Source organism: Scyliorhinus torazame, chromosome 6 (genome assembly GCF_047496885.1).
Source record: "Scyliorhinus torazame isolate Kashiwa2021f chromosome 6, sScyTor2.1, whole genome shotgun sequence".
In the NCBI taxonomy this organism is placed as follows: domain Eukaryota; kingdom Metazoa; phylum Chordata; class Chondrichthyes; order Carcharhiniformes; family Scyliorhinidae; genus Scyliorhinus; species Scyliorhinus torazame.
In genome coordinates, this window is record NC_092712.1 from 115,667,237 (window position 1) to 115,684,364 (window position 17,128).

Consider the following 17,128-nt stretch of genomic DNA (forward strand, 5'->3'; position numbering starts at 1 on the left):
ACCCGCTTCCCCACTAATATAGCCACCCCCCTGTTTTTCGCATCCAGCCCCGAATGGAACACCTGCCCCACCCATCCTTTGCGCAGCCTGACCTGGTCTATCAGTTTCAGGTGCGTTTCCTGTAACATAACCACATCTGCTTTAAGTTTCTTAAGGTGTGCGAGTACTCGTGCCCTCTTTATCGGCCCGTTAAGCCCTCTCACGTTCCACGTGATCAGCCGAGTTGGGGGGCTTCCCACCCCCCTCCCCCTTGCCGGTTAGCCATCATCTTTTTCCAGCTTCTCACCCAGTTCCCACGCAGCTGTATCTCCCCCAGGCGGTGCCCCCCCGCCCATCCTCTCCCGTACCCACTCCCCCCTTTCCCCAGCAGCAGCAACCCAGTAATTCCCCCCTCCCACCCCCCCCCGCTAGCGTAATTACTCCCCCCATGTTGCTCCCAGAAGTCAGCAAACTCTGGCTGACCTCGGCTTCCCCCCGTGACCACGGCTCGCACCGTGCGACGCCCCCTCCTTCCTGCTTCTCTATTCCCGCCATAATTATCATGGCGCGGGAACCAAGCCCGCGCCTCTCCCTCGGCCCCGCCTCCCATGGCCAACGCCCCATCTCCTCTCCCTCCCCACCTCCCCCCATCACCACCTGTGGGAGAAAGAAAAGTTACCATACCACAGGATTAGAACATAAAACCCCTCTTCGCCCCCCCCCATTCGCCCCACCACTTTGTCCAAACGTTCTTTTTCATAATCCACTCATTCCAATTTTTCTTCTACAATAAAAGTCCACGCTTCATCCGCCGTCTCAAAGTAGTGGTGCCTCCCTTGATATGTGACCCACAGTCTTGCCGGTTGCAGCATTCCAAATTTTATCTTCCTTTTGTGAAGTACCGCCTTGGCCCGATTAAAGCTCGCCCTCCTTCTCGCCACCTCTGCACTCCAATCTTGATAAACGCGGATCACCGCGTTCTCCCATTTACTGCACCGAGTTTTCTTCGCCCATCTAAGGACCATTTCTCTATCCTTAAAACGGAGGAATCTCACCACTATGGCTCTGGGAGTTTCTCCTGCTCTCGATCCTCGCACCATAACTCGGTGTGCTCCCTCCACCTCCAACGGACCCGTCGGGGCCTCCGCTCCCATTAACGAGTGCAGCATCGTGCTCACATATGCCCCGACGTCCGCCCCCTCCACACCTTCAGGAAGGCCAAGAATCCTCAAGTTGTTCCTCCTTGCGTTGTTTTCCAGTGCCTCCAACCTCTCCACACATCGTTTCTGGTGTGCCTCCTGTATCTCCGACTTCACCACCAGGCCCTGTATATCGTTCTCATTCTCAGCTGCTTTCGCCTTCACGACCCGAAGCTCCTGCTCCTGGGTCTTTTGTTCCTCTTTCAGCCCTTCGATCGCCTGTAATATCGGGGCCAACAACTCTTTCTTCATTTCCTTTTTAATCTCCTCCACGCAGCATTTCAAGAACTCTTGTTGTTCAGGGCCCCATATGAAACTGCCACCTTCCGACGCCATCTTGGTTTCTGCTTGCCTTCCTTGCTGTTGTTCCAAAGGATCCGCTGCAATCCGGCCACTCTCCTCTCCTTTTTCCATCCATGTCCAGGGGGAACACCCTTCTGGTTTACCGCACGGTGTTTTTAGCCGTTAAAATTGCCGTTGGGGCTCCTATCAAGAGCCCAAAAGTCCGTTCCACCGGGAGCTGCCGAAACGTGCGACTCAGCTGGTCATCGCCGCACCCGGAACTGTTATTTTATTTTTAATTATTAGAGCTTGGAGGAGGCCAGAGTAGTTCCATACTGATCTGTTGTCTACATTAATGATTTTGAAAGGATCCCACTACTGAAAAAACGATGCACAGAAATTGAAGGTATTGAGATACTGAGGTAGCGTTGAGTGTTTGTAGAGGAGGTACTATAAACAGGGTAGACCTCAATTCCAGGAGTTCAAGACGAGCACTTCCTGGCCCAAAGTAAAATACAGCATTGCTGTGGGATAAAATGGCATTTTCTTGCTGAACTTAAGGTTGTCACAAAGGTCAATTCTTCAGGAATCCATAGAATCCCTACTGTGCAGGAGGCAGCCACTTGGCTCATCGGGTCTGCACCAAAACTCCGAAAGGGCACTCTACCTAAACGCACTCCCCCGTCCTATCCCAGTAATCCCGCACATTGATCATGGTCAAACCACCTAACCTGCACATATTGATTGCGGGAGGAAACCGGAACATCTGGAGGAAACCCAATCAGACATGGGTAGAACATGCGAACTCCACACAGTCACCCAAGGCCAGAATCAAACCCGGGATCATGGCACGGTGAGACAGCAGTGTTAACTACTGTGTCACCATGCTGCCCCAATGAAGACATCTTGCATCAATACTGAAGACAACAGGTAAAATTCACCATGTTAGCATCTGCTAGGTTAAGGTCATTTAAACAAGTTGGGATTATAAGGTAGTATTCACACTCCTGAGTTTCCATTGGAACATGGTGGGGAAAGGACAAATACAATTTTGTAGAAATTGTCCATGCTTTCACATTATTATAGGTAATAGCAGCTTAAGTTAACGTAGTGTATCAAATATAATGTAAAAACTTTCTGAGCATCTAAACATCTGCAGTAACTGATTTATCACACACCATAATATTAAATGTCCATTCATCATTGTACTTACAACTCTGTTCCATTTCTTTCATTTCTTCTGGTGGTATTTTTAATTTGTCAATGTGTTCTTGAACAACATTGGCCCACTTCTGTAATGAGTCCATTACCATCCAAGGCCGGGACATGTCCACCACCAGCATAAGTAAAGTGTCTTTTATGTTATCAGACGTAACTGCAAATTTCAGGAGACCTTTATGGTAAGTGTCACCATCCAAGATCCAAACATTACATCGAGTGTGATCTGTTAATACAAGATCACACATAAAGGAAAATGAAACAACCGATTAACATACACCACTAGCCTGCACCTTCATTTAAAGTTCTCGGAACAAAGTCATGCAATATTCAGGGCTGCTAGGAAATTAATGGGAGAGCTTTAGATTACTTGAAGTAAATAAATTCTGCAGTATAATAACAATTTTCAGATTGTTTTTGGTTTGTGCTTGCAGAGATTTGCTTGGGCCTTTGTAATAATTGCACAAAATGCGTTTAACTTTTAAGTATGCACATTTTCCATGCTTATGTCCATCTGACATGCCTAGAATAGGAAGACCAATGAAGAATGTTCAACATGTCAAGTTACAAGATATGCTCTGTGCCTACCCACCTGTGCCAACACCAAGTAAATTATTCAGCTTTGGCAAATGGTCAATGCATGTGGAGATGACTATTCCTAGAAGAATCTGAGACAGCAGACTGGATGTCACAAAGATACATAAATATCTGACTAAAAATAATGTTGGATGCTTGTTTGGAAACACCCCAATGACAGAATGTCATACAGGTGACACATACACCACACACGAAGTGGTAGTGAACGACAAACATTTACTCTACATCATAAGCATAGCCTGAAACTTCTCCAATAATGGTGGTGATGCCAAGAGGTTGCACCCAGGGAAATGAAGTCACATCATGCTGCATTATCGTCCCTTCAGCAACCAGGAAACCTGGTAGGGAGTGGGTAAATGGTCAGGTCACCAAGGACAGCGAGTTGATGAGGAACAGGGAGGAGTGGAGGATAGACCTGTTGGGGATTCCAGATGTAAAAATCTGGGCTGATAGAGAAACCACAATATGCTCTGGCTGATACTGAATAGTTAAGAGTGGCACCAAGGAATGCCAGTGCCACTGAGCTGAGCAATGAAGATTGGTGGAGGATGAAGATGTGGTTGACTGCACAAAACTCTAAATATCCAGTGAATATTTCCTGGACACACACACTCACCCTTTTTCTGCATGAAAAACGAGAAACCAAGAGAGAGCGCACCGAATACTTGTTGCATTACTAATGAAAAAAAAAATTTCCCAACCATGGCATGGTACTCACCATCAATGTCTTCATCATGGACATCGAGGTACAAAAACTCCATTCCTCTACCTTTCTTGTAGTCCTCTACACCTTGTAATTTTGCTATTAAAGTGGTTTTACCAGATCCATCTTCTCCTGGAAAGACAGGAAGGGGTGGATATAATATAAGCATATTATTTGAACATCTGTAGAAAGCAAATCGCAGTAAAAACTAACCAAAGGACCTGCAACGTTGTGACTTTCATATCTTGTTTCGCTACGTCAGAAAAAGGTTATTTTCTCACCACAAGTGCACTAACAATTCTCTCTTCCCTGTTGTGAAAACATTATGTTGATTCTACTTTTTAAAATAAATTTTTAAAAGTTCAAATTACCATGACAAACTTAAAATCACTTAAATAAGTTAACTTCATAACCCAGAATTAGCCTCTTTGTGGCATATTTATCTTGCAAAACCTCATGAAGCAACTCTGCAACAGCAGCTACAGGCTCCAAGTGCATTAGAAATTATATTGCATACAATATCAGTGGTTTCTAGAACAGCTAGCATTATTTTAAATCAGCGGTGCACAAGTGTGTCACTACATCTTTTCCAGTGATGAAAGGTCCATACAAGCCAGCAAGCCTGCTTCACTGGTTTGTACGAGTGAGCTAAAGTATTCAGCTGCAAGCAGCCAGTAAATATGGCCACCTCAGGTTTAGACAGATTTATCACTGGGGTTACCTGTGAAAAACATTGGGTCTCTGTGACTTCATCAATAATGGCACTGCTTCTTTTATATTGTCAATTTGTTATGCTAATATAAATAACACATATTTCTTGTGGGACAGTTTTCAAAACAAGTATATGCCACCAAACCTGTCAAGCAAGCCTCAATGGAACTATTAGTCACCTGCCCCTCACCCCAGAATTACACTGAAAAAAGGAACATGGAAAGATGTTGTGCTCTTCCAGACGCGCATAACACACACACACACACAAAAAAACTACTATTGTCACCGGATCCAACCGAAAGAAAACCTAATCAATTGCGGCTGCGCATGAATCCCCCAGATGTCAGATTTCAGAATTCTTACAGAAGCTTCAAATGTTGGTACGTTTTGATCAATTGTGATTTGGAGTCTCATCATCATTGAAATTAAATGAAATGAAAATGGCTTATTGTCACAAGTAGGCTTCAAATGAAGTTACTGTGAAAACCCCCTAGTCGCCACATTCCGGCGCCTGTTCGGGGAGGCTGGTACGGGAAATGAACCCATGCTGCTGGCCTTGTTCTGCTTTACAAGCCAACTGTTTAGCCCACTGTGCTAACTAGCCCCGGGGCTCCTGATACAGCCAACTTCAAAACAGATCAACACTTTTTGAGATCATTCACATTATTCCAGGAAAATAGCCATAAAACAGATAGCCACGCACAGAAACTTGAATGAACCACACAAAACACATTAACACTTCACGTTATGCTTGGAGCTCCTTCCAAATTTGATTGTATCCAATTTGATAATCGTCGAATAGAATCTGAAATATTACTGGATTGATAGATATTGCCAAAAAAAAAAAAAAAAAAATCAATAACATACACACAGAAGGAACCAATTTCATAGGAAATTACTAAAATGCACAAAAAAATTTCCATACATATTAATTAAGAGTAGGCCACTCAGTCCCTCAAGCTGGTTTCCCCATTCAATAAAATTGCGGCGGATCTGATTCCCACATTCCTGCCTACCTCTAATAACCTTTCACCCCCCCTTGCATCCATAAAAAAAAATTTTAATAAACATTTTATTGAGTATTTATGGTTTTTGACAATAACAGAAGAAACAGTGTACATACAAATATAAAAATAGTGCATAAGCAGTTCCCCTCCCTCACAGGTCCCCACCTTTTCCAACACCCTACTCTAAACTAAACTAACCCCGCCCCCCTTCTGCTGATTAATTTTCCCCAAAGAAGTCGACGGACGGCTGCCCACCTACTGGACGAACCCTAACATTGACCCTCTCAGGGCGAACTTGATTTTCCTGCAGACAGAAAAAGCTAGCCTCGTCAGTTAGCCAGGGTCTCCGACTTCGGGGGCTTTGAGTCCCTCCCAAGCTAATAATATCCATCTCTGGCTATCAGGGAAGCAAAGGCCAGAACGTCTGCCTCTTTCTGCTCCTGGATCTTCCGACACTCCCGAAAGTTGCCACCTCTGGACTCGGCACCACCCTTGTTTTTAAACACCTTGGACATGACATCTGCAAACCCCTGCCAGAATCCCCTAAGCTTCGGGCATGCCCAGGAGATAGTTCGCTGGTCCTCCCGCACACCTTGTGCACCCCTATCTTCTACCCCCAAAGGCCTGCCCATCCGGGCCACTGTCAATGGGAGCCTGGTGCACGACCTTAAAACTGTATCAGGCTGAGCCTGGCACATGTTGTGGACGCGTTGACTCTACTCAACGCGTCCGCCCAGAAGACCATCCTCTATCTCTCCTCCTAACTCCTGTTCCCATTTGTGATTCAGCTCCTCCGTCTGCATTTCCTCTGACCCCATGAGTTGTGTGTAAATGTCAGAAACCCTCCCTTCTCCCACCCACATTCTGGAAACTACCCTGTATCCCCCTTGGTGGTAGGAGCGGGAAGGTTGAGACCTGCCTTCATAGGAAGTACTGTGGCTGCAGGTACCTAAACTCATTCCCTCCCGTCAATTCAAATTTCTCTTCCAACTCCCTCAGGCTGGGAAGCTCCCTTCTATAAACAGATCCCTCATCTTCTCAATCCCTGCTCGCTGCCATCTCCGGAACCCTTCATCAGCCTCCCGGGGCAAACCGTTGATTATTGCAGATTGGAGACCAGTCCGATGCCCCCTTTGCTCAAACAATGTTTCCTCATTGCCCCCAAGACTCCTCAGGGCCCGCCACCCACCACGGGGCGGGTGGAGTACCGTGCCGGTGGGAACTGCAGAGGCGCCGTTACCAATGCCCCCAAACTAGTGTCCTTACTCGCTCCCACACCAACCACAACCCCCCCCCCCCCCCCCCCCCCACTTCCTAATCATGGCTATATTCGCCGCCCAATAATTACTAAAGTTCGGCAGCGCCAGCCCGCCCTCCCCTGGGCTTTGCTCCAGCATCCCCTTTCTTACTCGCGGGGTCTTACCCGCCCATACAAAGGCAGAGATCACCTTATTGACCCGTTTAAAGGAGGACCGTGGAATAAAGATGGGAAGACACAAACACAAACAGGAATCTCGGGAGGACCGTCATTTTCACTATCTGTACCCTCTCAGCCAGTTGTAACGGGGCATGTCCCACCTTCGGAAATCTCCCTTCATTTGGTCTACTAGTCGGGCCAGATTTAACTTGTGTAGCCGTTCCCATTCCCGCGCCACCTGGCTGCCTATGTACCGAAAGCTTCCCCCTACCACTCTAAACGGCAGCTCCCCCAATTGCCTCTCCTGCACCCTTGCCTGGATCGCGAACATCGCACTTTTCCCCATGTTCAATTTATAATCCGAAAACCGGCCAAATTCCCCCAGAATCCTCCATTTCTTCCATCCCTTCTAGTGGGTCCGAAACATATAGGAGCAGGTGGTCGGTGTATAGCGAGACTCTGTGTTCCACCCCTCCTTGGACCAGCTCCTTCAAGCTCCCAACGCAATTGCCAGCGGTTCTATGGCCAACGCAAACAGCAGTGGGGAGAGGGGACATCCCTGCCTTGTCCCCCAGTGCAGCCGGAAATATCCCGATGTCAACCTGTTCGTCTGTACGCTCACCACGGGAGCCTGATACAGCAGTCTAACCCAGTCGATGAAGCCCCGTCCAAATCTAAACCGCCCCAGTACCTCCCACAGATAAGCCCATTCCACCCGATAAAATGCCTTCTCTGCATCCATTGCGACCACTACCTCTACGTCCCTACTCTCTGGGGGCATCATAATCACATTCAGCAACCTTCTTACATTGGCCGCCAACTGCCTACCCTTAACGAATCCCGTCTGGTCCTCCCCAATCACATCCGGTATGCAGTCTTCAATCCTAGAGGACAAGATTTTGGCCAACAGTTTGGCGTCTACATTAGTAGGGAGATCGGTCTGTAGGACCAGCACAGCTCCGGTTCCTTATCCCACTTCTGGATCAATGAGATAGTGGCCTGTGACATCGTTGGGGGAAGCACCCCTCGCTCACTTGCCTCATTAAATGTCCTAATCATCAGCAACCGCAGTATCCCAGAGAACCTTTTATAAAACTCCACTGAGGACCCATCCGGTCCCGAGGCTTTACCCGACTGCATGGCCTTCAGCCCTTTTGCTATTTCTTCCAACCCGATCGGGGCCCCCAGCCCTTCGTCCAACTTCGGGAACCTCAGCCCCCTTAAGAATTGCCTCATCCCCTCAGGCCCAGCTGGGGTTCCAACTCATACAGCCTGCTGTAAAACTCCTTAAACGCCTCATTAGCCCCTGCTGAATCTCCGACCAGGTTCCCATCCCTGTCCCTTTGTTTCCCGATCTCGCATCCATAAATTAATCAAGAAGAGTGAAGCATCAGAAAAACTGTTCACCAATTCTATAAACTTACACTTATTTTACAGGAAACTGATAATTGAACACCACAATAGTCTGTCTCTCCTCTCCTCCTTTCCTTGGATTGACACCTTGCCTTGGTGGAGAGGTTTGAACGTTCCATTGATCCTGACAGCAATATCATTGGGAGTCTTAAGCTCCTGGCAGGGTCACCATGATGGAAAGGTCGGAGGGGAGGAACCAGACAAAGTGCAATCCAAAATAAGTCCTCAAATGGTGGATCAGGTGGAAAATACTCGTATGGTATTATTGGCCATGATAGCAGATGAAGACTGCAGCAGTAATAATAATAATAATCTTTATTGTTGTGAAGTAGGCTTACATTAATAGTGCAATGAAGTTACTGTGAAAAGCCCCGAGTTGCCACATTCCAGTGCCTGTTCATGTACACTGAGGGAGAATTCAGAATGTCCAAATTACCTAACAAGCACGTCTTTTGGGGCCTGTGGGAGGAAACCGGTGCACCCAGAAGAAACCCACGCAGACTCATGGAGAACGTGCAGACTGCGCACAGACAGTGACCCAAGCTGGGAATCGAACCTGGGACCCTGGCAATGTGAAGTAACAGTGCTAACCACTGTGCTACCGTGCCCCCCAGTCGTCAGGGTGCTCTTGCCACTGGAACTGGACCTACCCTTTAATCAAGGGTTGTGCAGGTCTGAAGTGCAACGCATACCTATGTTAAAAAATGTCCCACACCAAGTTTCGACCTAGAGGAAACCAGCACCCCCCCACACAGACAAGCCCCATGGCGATCAGCGAGAGTTGATGGGAACAGGACTGAGATCTGGAAGTCCCTGGAGCTTCGGACCAGCATGTAGGTGGTGGTGTTTGATTCAATCAACTTGCTCTCGGAAAAGAACAGGAGTGTGTTTCGGCAGCTTCCTTCAAGAACGAGCAGCCTTCTTTATGATCCACTCTGCTCACCCCGTATGGGTAAAGGACTAGAAAGGGTGCCCTAAAAATAGTCGGTTCTGTCCCCACCTGGTTGGAAAACTGCATCCAGCAGCTCATCTACCTGCGGTCAGAAAATCAAAGTTAAATTGTATTTCAGAACCTGAATTTTATTTAAAAACTCATTTAAGGGATGTGGGTTTCGCTGGTTAGGCCAGCATTTATTGCCCATCCCTAGTTACCGTTCAGAAAGTGGTGGTGAGATGCCTTCTTGAACCTCTGCAGTCCCAGAGGTGTAGGTACACCTACTGTGCTGTTAGGGAGGGAGCTTTAGGATGTTGCCCAAGTGACAGCGAAGGAACGAAGAAATATTTCCAAGTCAGAGTGGTGAGTGACTTGAAGCGGAACCTCCAGATGGCGAGGTTCCCAGGTATCTGCTGCTCGTCCTTTTAGATGGCAGTAGTCTTGGGTTTGGAAGGTGCTGCCGAAGGAGCCTTTCTTAAAATAAATTTAGAGTATCCAATTCTTCTTTTTTTTCCAATTAAGGGGCAATTTAGAGTGGCCAATTCACCTACCCTACAACATACTTTTTGAGTTGTGGGGATGAGACCCACGCAGACACTGGGAGAATGTGAAAATGCCATATGGACAGTGACCTGGGGCCGGGATTGAACCCGGGTCTTCAGTGACGTGAGGCAGCAGCACTTACCATGCGGCCTCTGTCTAAGGAATCGTTGCAAGTTACTGCAGTGCATCTTGCAGATGGTAGACATGGCTGCCACTGTTCATCGGTGGTGGAGGGTTTGAATGTTTGCGGAAGGGCAAGGGGTCAAGCAAGCTGCTTTGTCCTGGGTGGTGTCGAGTTTCTCGCGTGCTGTTGGAGCTGCACTCATCCAGGCAAGTGGAGAGTATTCCATTACACTCTTGACTTGTGCCTTGTAGATCGTGGAAAGGCTTTGGGTGGTCAGGGGAGTTACTCGCCGTAGGGTTCCTAGCCTTTGATTCATGGCGTTTGTGTGGGGGTGTAAGAACCCGAGAATTCCCAAACCGACATTGCAAAGAGGAAAAGTCAAAGGAGGCTTGGCTTTACCGAACCTACAATACTACCATTGGGCAGCAGTGGCAGAAAGAATGAGGGGATGGGTACAAGAACCTAACACAGATTGGGTACAAATGGAGAAGGCATCCTGTAAAGGAATGACCCTCCGGGCCCTGGCTACAGCAGCACTCCCATCCTCCTCAGCAAGATACACAACGAGCCCAGTGGTAGCGGCCACGCCGAGAACGTGGACCCAGTTGAGACAGCACTTCGGGATAACCAAAATGTCCCCCATGGTCGCCATCTGCGGCAATCACAGATTTCCCCCAGCCATGCTAGATACCACCTTCAAAAGATGGAGGCGGGAAGGGGGCACACTGACGGCCGGGGACTTCTACGTAGGGCGCAGACTGGTGACACTGGATGAACTGACGAGAAAGTGGAAACTAGCAAAAGGACAGGAATTGAGACACCTCCAAATAAAACACTTCCTCCGCAAATACAGTAGGGTACCCCAAGGCCACAGAAAACACACTACTAGAAGACCTGATAGACACAAGCAGCAAGAAGGGGGGGGGGGGGGGGGCTATGTGGGAAAATATACAGACAGCTACTGGACAGAGCTCGAACACCACTGGACGAGACCAGACACAAAAGGGAGGACGTACTGGAGATAGAGGTAGGGTGGGGACTCTGGAGCGAAGTACTGAGAAGGGCACACTCCACCTCCTCCTGCGCAAGGCTAAGCCTAATGCTGCTAAGTGGTGCACAGAGGGCACTAGACCTGAACCCAAATGAGGTTCTTTCCGGAGGTGGAGGACAAATGTGAGCGGTGCCAGAGGATCCTGGCGAACCACACCCACATGTTTTGGGCTTGCCCCAAGCTTGCTGGGTTCTGGACAGCCTTCTCCGAGACAATGTCCAAGGTTGTGGGCATGTGGGTAAGCCTTGCCCAATAGTGGCAATCTTCAGGGAATCGGAGCAGCCAGAGGTACACAAGGGGAAGAACATAAGAACTAGGAGTAGGAGCAGGCCATCTGGCCCCTCAAGCCTGCTCCGCCATTCAATGAGATCATGGCTGATCTTTTGTGGACTCAGCTCCACTTTCTGGCCCGAACACCATAACCCTTAATCCCTTTATTCTTCAAAAAACTATCTATCTTTATCTTAAAAACATTTAATGAAGGAGCCTCTACTGCTTCACTGGGCAAGGAATTCCATAGATTCACAACCCTTTGGGTGAAGAAGTTCCTCCTAAAGGGGGCCTCCTAAAGGAAGGGGGCTAACGCCCTTGCTTTCGCTTCCCTAATCGCACGCCGGAGAATCCTGCTCGGCTGGCAATTGGCAGCACCACCAAAAGCTGCAGGCTGGCTCGCTGACCTCTCGGAATTTCTCCACCCGAGGGTATCACCATGCCCAGAGGGTGCGCACCTGGGGACCTCTAACACCCTGGGAGACCTCCACGAGTGCCATTCTGTCTGGTCCCTGTTTGTTGAGACCAGCATTGAGTGACGTTTGTCAGAGGTCTCCAAGGCAAGGGGGTTAGATCCACGCCTTGGGTAGATCGCAGGAATGCATATTTGAGTAAGACTAGCTGTCTCGCTGTAATATGCGGATTTGTCAGAAAATGATCCCACCCACAATGGGCAGGATTCACATTGCGACCTCTCGCAAAATTGCATTTGATCCCGCAGGCATGGTGTGCCGGGTAGGTCATGGAAGTGGGATCTCCTGGCCAGGACTCTTTTTGGGTGCAACATTGCCAGTAGATCCCGCCCTACATTTTTATTGGAATGAACTCTCAGCTTACTGTCTATCTAATTAAAAGTAAAAGTCAATGAAGCAACAGTTTTGATCAAGACATATCTTGCTGTTGTATGACGTAGTGGTCAGACACCATCAACTTCTTGGTATAGCTCCGGTCACTAATCATTTCAATAATATTGTTGTGCTCAAGGTTAGAGGCAAAAATCACATCCACAATGATAAACCATTCAAATATCAGGACAAGTTGAGAATTCTAATTTTAGAGTATGAAGGAAATTAAATACTGGATTTAAAAATACATTGTTGGGAATACCATTAAAAGATTCAAAATAAGTGGGATCAACATCCAACTATATCAGCTACTTGAAGGAATGGGAGATGGAGGATGGGTATATTGGACGGAGATCAAAGTGGGATGGACCAGGCAAAATGGTTCTTTGCAATTGTCCAAGAAAAGAAAATCCTGCAATTCAGGAAGCTAGAAAGAGGAAGTTGGCATATAGTGCTGCTGCCAAAAAGAAGAAAATGTTTCTCATGCATTAGGCAGCCTAGGTGTGAACAGCATTCATATATGCACAAATGTTTAATCCTGTATGATACAATAAAAGATATAAAGATCATACAAGAAAAATTTAGCTGCCACAAGATATTTTGATCCAAGTAACACCAGCTGTTCTTTTTCATTCCACTTGGACTCAGCTAATGCCAGAGCGTCCAGATCCCAACGTGTTTTTTTTTGCCAAAAAATCTTTGCATGTTTTAGGCAGCATTAAAACCTATTTCTAGGTTCTGCCATAAGTTATATTAATCAAAGGACAGATATTTCGCAATGCCATTTTCCTAAATAATCTGTCAAAGTTGAATACCATTTGGATATTGTTTTAACGTATTATATCTCATCTGTAGTGCTCCCTTTGATGTGACTCAAGAATTAAACAATAGCCTATATGGGAGGGGGAGCAGCCCCAAGTCGTGGTCCACATTGGCACTAACGACATAGGTAGGAAAGGGGACAAGGATGTCAGGCAGGCTTTCAGGGAGCTAGGATGGAAGCTCAGAACTAGAACAAACAGAGTTGTTATCTCTGGGTTGTTGCCCGTGCCACGTGATAGTGAGATGAGGAATAGGGAGAGAGAGCATTTAAACACGTGGCTACAGGGATGGTGCAGGCGGGAGGGATTCAGATTTTTGGATAACTGGGGCTCTTTCTGGGGAAGGTGGGACCTCTACAGACAGGATGGTCTACATCTGAACCTGAGGGGCACAAATATCCTGGGGGGGGGGGGGGGGGGGGGGGGGGAGATTTGTTAGTGCTCTTTGGGGGGGTTTAAACTAATGCAGCAGGGGCATGGGAACCTGGATTGTAGTTTTAGGGTAAGGGAGAATGAGTATAGAGGTCAGGAGAACAGATTTGACGTCGCAGGAGGGGGCCAGTGTTCAGGTAGGTGGTTTGAAGTGTGTCTACTTCGATGCCAGGAGTATACGAAACAAGGTAGGGGAACTGGCAGCATGGGTTGGTACCTGGGACTTCGATGTTGTGGCCATTTCGGAGACATGGATAGAGCAGGGACAGGAATGGATGTTGCAGGTTCCGGGGTTTAGGTGTTTTAGTAAGCTCAGAGAAGGAGGCAAAAGAGGGAGAGGTGTGGCGCTGCTAGTCAAGAGCAGTATTACGGTGGCGGAGAGGATGCTAGATGGGGACTCTTCTTCCGAGGTAGTATGGGCTGAAGTTAGAAACAGGAAAGGAGAGGTCACCCTGTTGGGAGTTTTTTTTATAGGCGTCCTAATAGTTCTAGGGATGTAGAGGAAAGGATGGCGAAGATGATTCTGGATATGAGCGAAAGTAACAGGGTAGTTATTATGGGAGACTTTAACTTTCCAAATATTGACTGGAAAAGATATACAATAGATATGTATAATAGATGGGTCGTTTTTTGTACAGTGTGTGCAGGAGGGTTTCCTGAAACAATATGTTGACAGGCCAACAAGAGGCGAGGCCACGTTGGATTTGGTTTTGAGTAATGAACCAGGCCAGGTGTTGGATTTGGAGGTAGGAGAGCACTTTGGGGACAGTGACCACAATTCGGTGACGTTTACGTTAATGATGGAAAGGGATAAGTATACACCGCAGGGCAAGAGTTATAGCTGGGGGAAGGGCAATTATGATGCCATTAGACGTGACTTGGGGGGGATAAGGTGGAGAAGTAGGCTGCAAGTGTTGGGCACACTGGATAAGTGGGGCTTGTTCAAGGATCAGCTACTGCGTGTTCTTGATAAGTATGTACCGGTCAGACAGGGAGGAAAGCGTCGAGCGAGGGAACCGTGGTTTACCAAGGAAGTGGAATCTCTTGTTAAGAGGAAGAAGGAGGCCTATGTGAAGATGAAGTGTGAAGTTTCGGTTGGGGCGATGGATAGTTACAAGGTAGCGAGGAAGGATCTAAAGAGAGAGCTAAGACGAGCAAGGAGGGGACATGAGAAGTATTTGGCAGGAAGGATCAAGGAAAACCCAAAAGCTTTCTATAGGTATGTCAGGAATAAGCGAATGACTAGGGAAAGAGTAGGACCAGTCAAGGACAGGGATGGGAAATTGTGTGTGGAGTCTGAAGAGATAGGCGAGATACTAAATGAATATTTTTCGTCAGTATTCACTCAGGAAAAAGATAATGTTGTGGAGGAGAATGCTGAGCCCCAGGCTAATAGAATAGATGGCATTGAGGTACGTAGGGAAGAGGTGTTGGCAATTCTGGACAGGCTGAAAATAGATAAGTCCCCGGGACCTGATGAGATTTATCCTAGGATTCTCCGGGAGGCCAGGGAAGAGATTGCTGGACCTTTGGCTTTGATTTTTGTGTCATCATTGGTTACAGGAAAAGTGCCAGAGGACTGGAGGACAGCAAATGTGGTCCCTTTGTTCAAAAAGGGGAGCAGAGACAACCCCGGCAACTATAGACCGGTGAGCCTCACGTCTGTAGTGGGTAAAGTCTTGGAGGGGATTATAAGAGACAAGATTTATAACCATCTAGATAGGAATAATATGATCAGGGATAGTCAGCATGGCTTTGTGAAGGGTAGGTCATGCCTCACAAACCTTATTGAGTTCTTTGAGAAGGTGACTGAACAGGTAGACGAGGGTAGAGCAGTTGATGTGGTGTATATGGATTTCAGCAAAGCGTTTGATAAGGTTCCCCACGGTAGGCTATTGCAAAAAATACGGAGGCTGGGGATTGAGGGTGATTTAGAGATGTGGATCAGAAATTGGCTAGCTGAAAGAAGACAGAGGGTGGTGGTTGATGGGAAATGTTCAGAATGGAGTACAGTCACAAGTGGAGTACCACAAGGATCTGTTCTGGGGCCGTTGCTGTTTGTCATTTTTATCAATGACCTAGAGGAAGGTGCAGAAGGGTGGGTGAGTAAATTTGCAGACGATACTAAAGTCGGTGGTGTTGTCGATAGTGTGGAAGGATGTAGCAGGTTAGAGGGATATAGATAAGCTGCAGAGCTGGGCTGAGAGGTGGCAAATGGAGTTTAATGTAGAGAAGTGTGAGGTGATTCACTTTGGAAGGAATAACAGGAATGCGGAATATTTGGCTAATGGTAAAGTTCTTGAAAGTGTGGATGAGCAGAGGGATCTAGGTGTCCATGTACATAGATCCCTGAAAGTTGCCACCCAGGTTGATAGGGTTGTGAAGAAGGCCTATGGAGTGTTGGCCTTTATTGGTAGAGGGATTGAGTTCCGGAGTCGGGAGGTCATGTTGCAGCTGTACAGAACTCTGGTACGGCCGCATTTGGAGTATTGCGTACAGTTCTGGTCACCGCATTATAGGAAGGACGTGGAGGCTTTGGAGCGGGTGTAGAGGAGATTTACCAGGATGTTGCCTGGTATGGAGGGAAAATCTTATGAGGAAAGGCTGATGGACTTGAGGTTGTTTTCGTTGGAGAGAAGAAGGTTAAGAGAAGACTTAATAGAGGCATACAAAATGATCAGGGGGTTAGATAGGGTGGACAGTGAGAGCCTTCTCCCGCGGATGGATATGGCTGGCACGAGGGGACATAGCTTTAAACTGAGGGGTAATACATATAGGACAGAGGTCAGAGGTAGGTTCTTTACGCAAAGAGTAGTGAGGCCGTGGAATGCCCTACCTGCTACAGTAGTGAACTCGCCAACATTGAGGGCATTTAAAAGTTTATTAGATAAACATACGGATGATAATGGCATAGTGTAGGTTAGATGGCTTTTGTTTCGGTGCAACATCGTGGGCCGAAGGGCCTGTACTGCACTGTATTGTTCTATGTTCTATAGGACAATGTTCTGAGGGCATGGGTTCAAATCCCATTCTGGCAGCTGGTGGGATTAAATTTAATTAATAAATGTGGAATATAAAGCTAATCTTTGTAACGGTGCCATGAGACTGTCATTGATTGTTGCAAAAATCCATCTAGTTCACAAAAGGAAATTTGCCATCTTTACCTACATGTGACTCCAAACCCACATTAATGTGGTCGACTCTTAATTGCCCTCTGAAATGACTGAGCAAGACACTCAGTTCAAAGGCAATGAAGGATAGGCAACAAATGCTGGTCTTGCAGGGACACCACATCTCATGAAAGAATTTTTAAATATTGCTTTGATCAGTGAGACCAGGAGTGAATTTGGCTAAATGGGTCAGAAGTCATCTGTGGAAGTCTGCAAGCTGTACTGTTGACTGCCATTTTGTGATGAATTAATTATTTTGAACTTTCACTGAGTGGAATAAAATTAAGAATTTGATTTTTCATTAAAGTGTTTCATTTAAAATGAGGGTCCCAATGATACATCATCACGCTAACATTAGCGATGGACAGCATGCTTGTGGATCTTTCCGATTCTGCTAGTCTAATCTTTCATC

At 47.1% G+C, this 17,128-nt stretch overlaps 1 protein-coding gene across 2 annotated transcripts in view; it reads right to left on the reverse strand.

Moving 5' to 3' along the window:
• dync1li1 (dynein, cytoplasmic 1, light intermediate chain 1) overlaps nt 1–17,128 on the reverse strand; it is an 84,146-nt gene that overhangs the window by 56,523 nt on the left and 10,495 nt on the right. For both annotated transcript variants that reach the window (XM_072508715.1, XM_072508714.1), the window contains exons 3-4: nt 3,994–4,110; nt 2,674–2,904 (exon numbers count right to left, since the gene is read on the reverse strand). In XM_072508715.1, coding sequence (XP_072364816.1) covers nt 2,674–2,904; nt 3,994–4,110 — 348 coding nt within the window. The remainder of the gene's footprint in view (nt 1–2,673; nt 2,905–3,993; nt 4,111–17,128) is intronic.